General features: G+C 33.6%; 1 protein-coding gene across 1 annotated transcript in view; it reads left to right on the top strand.

Annotated features, from left to right (window-relative positions):
* Nucleotides 1-9,523, top strand: part of LOC105619939 (voltage-dependent calcium channel type A subunit alpha-1) — a 129,239-nt gene that overhangs the window by 117,314 nt on the left and 2,402 nt on the right. Inside the window, exons 28-32 of the mRNA XM_012201452.1 lie at nt 3,274-3,485; nt 3,822-4,179; nt 6,715-6,845; nt 7,722-7,900; nt 8,449-8,481. Coding sequence (XP_012056842.1) covers nt 3,274-3,485; nt 3,822-4,179; nt 6,715-6,845; nt 7,722-7,900; nt 8,449-8,481 — 913 coding nt within the window. The remainder of the gene's footprint in view (nt 1-3,273; nt 3,486-3,821; nt 4,180-6,714; nt 6,846-7,721; nt 7,901-8,448; nt 8,482-9,523) is intronic.

Below are 9,523 nucleotides of genomic sequence, written 5' to 3'. Positions count from 1 at the left end.
TATATATATATATATATATAATATATTATATATATATATATATATATATATATATATATATATATATATCTAAAAATATCAACGTAATATCAATTATCATATATTTGAAAAAATTTAAGATTATAATATATGAAGAGCTATACAACCATATTTTGAAATTAGGGAAAATGTATGCTTGTACATTTTAAAGAAGTTTAAATGAATAAAATAAATTTATTCATTGTATTGCGCATAAAGGAAAATATTCACATAGAGATAGAAAATTTAATTAACGAAGGCAGCAAAAAAATGAATAGCTGTTTCGCATATTATACATTAACATGGCAATACATTTTATCTTACTTAGGCACTTATCATATTAGATACGTAATTCCTAATAGATCTTTAATCAGGCTCGCACACGAGCTAGTCTTTAGATACTTATTTAGTGCCTTTCTATGGAAAGGCTTTTTTCTTTTCCTAATCGCACGTTTCCTTTTGTCAAACTAGTTTAGGATAACGTCGAAGAATAGCTCTCACTTCAATCTATATATCACAAAGGGAAGATGATCTTTTCTCCATATAACTTTCAAGGTTCCGCGCGTGCGAGCGGCTCCCGCAGTGATATATATGATTGTAATACGTTGTCAGAGTTGTTTAGTCGTCGTGTTGTTGCCGACACGTGAGTAACACGTTGCTATATATGCACGTGTACGCGCGTGTAGAATCGGCTCTTTGTCGACCGGCAATACCGGTATAGCTATGTGTAAGTAAATGACTTTATAGAGCTCCTTTCTTGAGTCTATTTAGAACGAGAAGTAGCCCGATGAGATAATCGATTCTCGAACGTATATAATATATTCATATATATAGCCCGCCTTTTGCCTCAATCTACGATAAATGCCTCTTAGACTCATATACTCTTTTCTTGCCAAGCAAGTCTTTTTTCGATTAATTTATTTTTTCGATTAATTAAACGTATAGTTTGGCAATATTCAATTTTTTTAAAGCGTGACGTAGATACTTCCTTTTCATTCTACTGAACTATGTCCATTTTGCTCACAAGCGTTTGACAAATATCTCTCCTTTATTTAGCTCAATACATACTTTTTAAAGTAGAATCACATTGTTCTAAGCATTTCAACTTCGCGCTCGTTACAAGTTCAAATAATATAAAATTTCTAATAATAAAAGATTATTAGCTATCATTGAACTATTGAAATAATGGAATAATAGTGAAATAATGGATACCTAATCATATATATAATAATTATATATATGATTAATAGTAATAAAATAATCTAAAAGTCATAATTAATTTTATTATTAGAAAATTTTTGCATTGTATTGTTTATATGCGGATATCGATTGCCTCGCTTGATTTTAATAAGAAAACAGATTTAGGATTATCTAATATCTAAGCAAATAAATTTAGATGCTGTGAAAATTGGATACTTGAAGTTCGTCGTTTCTCTTCTCTTAGATGCTAGATAATCCCAAAAATATCTTTTTCTTACGGTGCGAAGTTAATGCGGCAGCTGATGATGCTCCTGCTAGCTATTGCCGAAAAGATTCTTTTCTTTTTCTGGTTTCTTACGAATTTTACCGCAGTAGTGTAGAGGAGATAAATAGGCACTTTTTTGATCAGTGATTTCAGTAGAATTCGTAGTATTGCCCAACTTATCCGATCGCTTTCTACTACTAGAACAGTTTTCCGCTTTCTACTAGAGCATTTTTCCGCTCTTTCAGTTACATGTTACACGTCATTTGACACACTTTCTATATTGTATACACATGCACACGCGTTAACGTGCACTGACACAAGATAAACCAATCTTAAGAATCTGTGATATAGTAAACTAAGTTTCTTTGAATATAATAACAACGTATTCAACTTTTGGCGAATAAGTTATCCACCAAAATCTGCAAGTATCTTTATAAATTGCTCCTATAATTCGTGAATTCGGCGAGCAACCGTGTGTTCGACGATGCTTACGAAAAGTATATAAATGTTGATATTTCGTAAACATTGATGATCACTTTCTTTCATGGCAAGCAATTCGTAGCTCAATAGACGAAAAACGATTTATCTGCCTCGTTTATTTGCATTCTAAGTGTCTTTCGATAGATACAGCTCCTGTTTTTACAGATTTAGCAAGCACTGACATATACATCCGATATATGCAGGATGTCCCAAAAATGGCAGTTGTTAAAGCGATAAAAGATTTATCGGTTTCACGAAAATTAAAGGCTAAAATAATTGTTATTACAATACAATGATTTTGAGACATCTCATATAGCGGCATGTTCCAGAGTTCTCAACCTTGGAATATATTTCTACTTAGACCCGTTTTTTGCATACCAAGCAACCGATTTCAATTTTGTCCACGATTATTTGGCATATTTGTATGATTTTTGCGGAATGAACTATCCATGTTCTACCTCACGAATATAAAATATAATAAATTATCCACAATAGCTCGCGACATTAAGAAATGCAATAAGAAAAGTTATAAAAAGAATTATATTATTGTAACGTCTAAATTGTTTAAAATAATTTACTGCTTATATATAGAACATGTGTAGAACTATGGTAGAACATCGGGACTTCACCCGTTTGCATGCTTACTAACAATTGCATTCTTGCAGTACTATTATGTCTCTCAAAAGATTAACCGCGTTTCCGTACTAACGCATTTGTGTCCACTTGTAACACTTTCGTATACAAGGGAAAAAGGGAAAACATTTCTTTTTTTTTTTTATATACATAACAATCTCGATCAACATATACAGGCTTTGCGAAATAATACAAAATTTGCCTCGCTGTAATATCGTTTATGCTACTGTTTTTTACAATTCTTGCATTCACACACGTTCTCTCGAACATATACAGTAGTTCGAGATATGGAAGAATCCGCCGTAAAATACACAAGTAAACGCACCGTCACGGCATGCCTTTTCTCTAGCATGGCCGCCTCTTTATTCTGAGAATCTTTCTCACCGTTTTTTACACTGTTGATTCTCGACTTTGAATGCTTCCGATCTTTATAAGCGTCACATTCTACCACGATTTTTCGAGAGACCACCGACGAGAGGTAACGCTAAGAAAAAAAAGCCTGTATGTGCCTGTACATATATGTATATATAGTTTATTTATATACATATGCCAAAGAAACTAAAAAAAATGAAGAAATAAAAGCGCAAAAAAAGAAAAGAAAGAAATTGTTGATCGAAAAATGAGATCCCTCGATCAGCTCTGATAGCTAGTGTGCTTTCGCACGTTTCGCAATTTAGCCATCGGCCTTCTTCAACTGCTTGCTGGACATGGCGGCGGTAAATCACACCGGAAATAATCACGGAGCTGGAAGTAGGGCGAACAGCCTCGAACCGGTGATGCGACCGGCCATAGAAGCGAAGCATGAACGACACAGAGACCATACGGATGAGGAGGAAGGGGCCTTAGGCGTTCTCGCAGCCGCCGAGCACAGACGTCAGCGTAGCATCAGGTATGCAGTTTTTTTATGTGCTTTAAAGTAAAATGCATTAAAAAATATTACAGGAAAGATATAAGATAAAATGATATTATAAAAAATAATTTTTTTCCCGTTTTTCATAGAAACTTATAATAATTCTTTTAGTTATATTACTTTTGAAGTAAGGGAACAACATATAGAAAAATTCATATAATTGTATCATGATAACTGGATTAATGGGTTCAAAATTGATGCTTCGTAAATTATGGGAAAGAGATAACAATTTATTATATTGTTTAGTAATGTTTAATCTATTTATTGTCATATTTCTTTGTCAAGAATATATCATAGCGGTTAATTTGATTTCAGAAACAAAAAGGTGAACTGGAAGATGTCTCACCAGTACGATATACTAGGCAGCAGCGGAGAGAGTAGCCAGGGAGGGGGTGGGTCTGGGGTTGTACTCGTAGTTAATGGCGAGGATCGCGCCCCCGAGCTAGAGCCATTGCTGGCCGAGGTGCCCTCCCAGCGGGATGATCAAAACAACTACTACCACGACCATCACCATCACGACCAATACTACTACGATACCGATAATGATCAATACTATGACCATCACCAATACTACCACCACCACCACCATCACCATCATCATGACCACCGACCACCCTCGTACTACCAACACCAGAACACCTACGCACCTCGCTCCTCGATCCGTTACCACAAGGTGTCGGCTCGGTCCAAGATCAAAAGATTTTCCTCGATTGTTCGAGAATGTCCTCTCTCCCTTGACCCTATCGGAAGTAGATTGCGATAAAAGAAGCCGGAAAAGACCCTGTCCGTTATCTCGTTCGAGATGTGGTCACATATTAATCGTGATTATCGTATATACGATACGTTTAAAATGTGTTAGTTCCATAGCAAGTACAAGATGTTTCTGAACCGAAATGCTTTTATTTCCTTGAGATCTTTGACCTTCTTTCTGGAATTGACGTTAGTTTGATTTAAAAAACATCACATTATCTTTGATCATTTTGATTATAAAATTGATAGATTCGGAATAATAATATATTAATTTTTCAAATACGATAAAGCCAAGATCAGTCAAATTTTAGGTGATACAATATATTATATGTTCTTTTTTTTAAATCAATTTATTCCAGATATAATTGCGAGCCGACAACATTCAACACAACATTCAACACAATCATTCTGAAACGCTAATAATCTCCCCTAAATTAAATTAAAAAGAAAAAAAGAAAGAAAATAAGAAATTTATTTGATTTAAAAAAAAAGAATATATAATGTATTAATTGTAACATCCAAAATTTGACCGGTCTTGACTTTCTTTATCGTATTTGATGTATTCACATATAGGGTCGTGCTTAAAATTCTTAATATCACAATTTTTATTCCATTAAATTTATATATTTAATATAAAAAACAAGTTGTTGCATTAGAAATCGTATTTATTACTATTTTTGTCTCTTTTTAATAATACTTTATAAAATATCCTTGTCTATATATGCTAAAGCATTTACTGTTGATATCGGTAATGCGTAAAAATTTTAACAATTTAATAAAACTGAAAAATTTATTAAAACTCAGAAACATCCTGTAATCGAATATAGATCACGTAGATTGTTTTATTTTATCTGAAAATAATTCTAGATTACAATTCGTCTCTTATCGCGAATTTGTTCTGCTACATTGGTTTAAATTAGGATGCTATCTCACACTTAGTATTGTAATTAATTGTGTCCACCAAAGTATTTTTAGAAAATGTGACCTTCTCCAAAAAGTTCTTGTAATGAGATCTAGATAAATGAAGTACGCTCTTAGATAAAGTATCGTTAGTATGAAATTAGGTTTCAAAGAATAATTAAACCCCCGCTAGATAAACCAAAAATATTTATGTTTAAATTAGATTAGGACGAATCGTCTTAGATAAGCCAGCCAATCGACGTTCTCTACCACAATCCGAGTTTTAAATTTTCCAATCTTAAAAAGATAATTATTTAAGAAATATTGCGCGGATCGAGAGGTATTGTCCGTGATGTCGTGATCTTAAGCGCTCAAGACCGATTCGCAGTAGAATTAGACGAAATTTTAATTTGCATTGGACGGATCATGTGCTCTCATTACTTATCAGTATTGTGTAAATTTCCTTCAGTGCTCGCTGAAAGAATCGGTCTTGGCCGAATCGATCTGGATCTCGTTGAGTGTTAGTGTTCCTGTAAATAATAACGCCTAGAAAGACAACGCTCTAGCGTGAACACCACATAGAGAAATAGTTACATATGTCACCCGAAAGGTCTTAGCGACTCTTCTCGTGTCGATGCATAGAACAGTTCCCACCCCCTTGTCCCTTGCTGCTTTCGGCCTTAGGATTATCGCTGGAGCAACGAAGCAGTCAACACGATCGCACGACTGCCTCGTTCTCCTCAACTGTAATGTTTTATCTTGATTCTTTATGTCCACATCCTGGTAAGTAAGTAAGGTAGCACTCTTACAAGAGAGACTCCCGTCTCGAAGATAACGGATATTTTCCTTTTTCCAATTAAGCAATCGGAACTTATTACCGAGTGCATGTGCATGAGCGAGACTTTTCTAATTTGCATGCCATTCAACACACACACACATATGTATGTATCTCTGTGTGTGAATTCTCTTATTCTGCCTTATCTCTTAATTTCTCCTGATTTTTTGCGAAGCTACATTTAACTTTGTTAGTCACAAAAGTGCACGCTAAAAATTACAAAGAGAAGCAGATTGCACGTGTCAAAAAAGTATCATTTACACATAAATTTTATCCCGTGTTCTTCTCGTGTAATTGATCGATAATTATCACTATGATATTAAATTACTGTGATATTTTTCGATAATAAAATTGATAGCCAATGTAAATTTTACTAATGCTATTAATTTTATTAATAAGAAAATAAGTTAAATTTATTCAATTCTATTTTCATTAATTTAAATTGTACGTATTGTCCTCACTACATTATGCATATGAATAATATTTAATTAATCATAGGACTCTAACATAAATGAGCCAAAAGATAAGTCAAACGTGCGTCTGCTTTTAAATTCCGGAGACAAAAGGCATCTTGATAGTCGTTACGATAGTTCCTTGTTCGGAACGCGCAAATCGACAGCGCGATATTGCTAAAGACAAAGAACCGACAACACCCCGACTCCCCGATTCCCGAATCCGAATTACGCAGACAAACTACTAAGTCGGAAGTCTGTTCTCGTTTAGGAACTGCAAGACGTCATACCGTCCGACTCGCGTGCTGGTAGCCTCGAGAGTCTTACGCATCCTGGTGATAGAGTCCTTCGTCCGCATCCCTCGGCGCTCCTCTCTAGACGTTCACGTTCACCAAGTATAAGGTATTGGGTGTAATATGTAAACAAAAGAAATTTCGAGAAAAAGTCGCGCTATATATATATATATGTATACATACATATTGCGTGCAAATTTATTCGTATACATATGTGTACGAAATATTCCAAAGAAGGATCATTTGTAAACAGCCAATTGTAATCCAAAATATACAACAAAAATATTGTATTTGTGTTAGAAATCGGTCCATTCAAGTTCTCGTTAAAAAAATTTTGAAATGTTGAATTTTTAATTCGAATGTTAATTGAATACAATATGATTACAATATGTTATTTAAATAATTTATATTAAATTAATTTTTTAGTGCCAAAATAACGTAATTTGAGTAAGTGAAGGAACAACATAAAAATAATGTATTTTAAAACATAAATTCTAAAATAAATGAACATAAAGTATTAATTTAACATGCTATAAATGTTAATTTTACTGGAAAAATATATAGTTTTAATTTGCTTATAAATTGTACGGTTTTTTGAGTTAACTGTTGTATATAATATTTGTAGTAATATTTGTAGTATTCATTTTATGTAAAATTAATTAACAAAAATTTAAGTGGACTGTTTAGAACACATGATATGTATTAAATGTAACATAAATTTTTCAATTGTGTTTGAGAAACGAGTGAAATTCGAAAGTCTAACGTATTTCAACTATAAAATGAGAATGAAAGATATATTCCAGATTGTATAAAATATTGTATAACACTAAACTAAACTTTAGTATATTCCCAACTATTGAATCAAGGATGATATCTTCGATTTTCCAGTACTTGATCGTTATAGACATGGCTAACATATTAGCTGGTTTATACGTCCTGCATGACGTATCGTGATTTTCTCATTCGTTGTTGTCATAATTTGCAGAAGACACTCGCCAATAATGCCTAGATCGCCATCGCCAAGGCGACAAGGCCGGTACGACCATCATGGTCATTATCACGAAGGACCAGGGTTTAGCGACACCGTTAGCAACGTCGTCGAGATACAAAGGCACACTCATCATCCCCATGCGTCACAATATAATCATCGGCATAGGATACGAGGTACGACGTACCGGCGATAATTCCAACCAGCGAAAGCCACGACGGTGCAACGATAAGTCTTTTTCACGGAACCACGACAGCGAACTCTGTTTCGTGTTAGTCATCCCCAACCGGTTTCTCTATCTCGTTGTCTTTTATCAGCCTGGAATACTGCGAACACAGCATCCTTGTATTTACTCTATCACCGTATCACCGATATACCTTCATTCTCTTGGTGTTATTTCTATTATATAATTATTATTAATTATTATTGATTATGATTATCTCCAACCGGCTTGGTGATATATTTATCGTTTCGGAAGTCATTACGAAAATAGCGCCATTATTTACGTTCTATTGCATTCTTGAAAATTATCAATTGTTAAATTTTGTAGTTAGATTACAATCTGTTTGGCGTTCAGCGGAAGCAACGAAAGAGAGTTCGTGGTCACGGTTTTATAAAAAACATGAATGTTGCTATAATGTTGATTTTACTCGAGGCAGAAAAGCTCTGTGTGATACTCGATGTAATACATTTCTTCGTTCTGTTCTGTTATGCGCCTACACAGACTATTACGACCACTGCGACTATTACGACGATGGTAATTTCTTTCACAACTCTCCTCTTCTTCATTCCCTTGTCTCCACGATGCAATTATGATGTTACTACATAATCAATACGATCGTTTGGCTTTCACTATTTCTTCGTTCCGTTTTACGAATGATACGCATTCACACGTATACTCACACACAAACACATGCAAAAGACATTACGAAATGTCAACGCAATAGAAGTTTTCAAACAATTAATATGTACAACACTAATAGCATCAATGTTCAATATGTTTTCATCAAAAATATTTCTTTTCTGGTTGTTACTCGATGCTTTTTACATTAGAAACGCCATTGAGATTGTCAAGTAGCTTTATCAATTAAGAAAATTGTCTAATCGATCGTTGTAGGTAGTATATCCTATATTGAATCGTTACTATAATATGTTAATATGTAATGTGTAATTATCATAGTGTGTTCAGTTTCAGTTCTTAAATACAATTCACAAATCTTATTTTTATAAATAGTTAACGCGGTATATGTGATGATTTAAAAGACAATATTTATACGTCAATCGTGTTTTTACACATCAGCGTGTTTAATTAGTTTGAAACCCTACTTTTTAAATAATTATATTGTTACGTCCTTGTGTCTCCTCACAATCTATGCTATTTGATTGATATGAGACAATCGTGATATAATGCAAAAACATCATCTTTAGAATTGATAAACAATTAAATGATAAACAAAAAGTCATCTGAGAATCTAAGTGGATTTTGTACGCGTTGTTCACAGCTTTTTCAATCAGCTTTTTCATTAGTCGTCGCATTAAATTATGTTCTGTTGTGTTACATGAAATCATTGTAATCGCCTAAATCAATTTCCTTCATTATCGCGTATGGGAGTGTATCACGAATGAATTCATAAACGGTGTTCGGGCGTAACGATATGAATTATAAAATGCTATATTGAACATAATTTAGTTTGTCTGCAAGAATTAGAAAGATAGAAGATTTTACACACTGTTAAGATAACGCAACTGTTATAAAATTATCACGATTATTGATATATATATATATATATATATATATA

The sequence above is a fragment of the Atta cephalotes genome (genome assembly GCF_000143395.1).
Source record: "Atta cephalotes unplaced genomic scaffold scaffold00023, whole genome shotgun sequence".
Taxonomy (NCBI): Eukaryota; Metazoa; Arthropoda; class Insecta; order Hymenoptera; family Formicidae; genus Atta; species Atta cephalotes.
The sequence above is the reverse complement of the archived record's forward strand: the minus strand, read 5'-3'. Positions and strand labels throughout refer to the sequence as shown.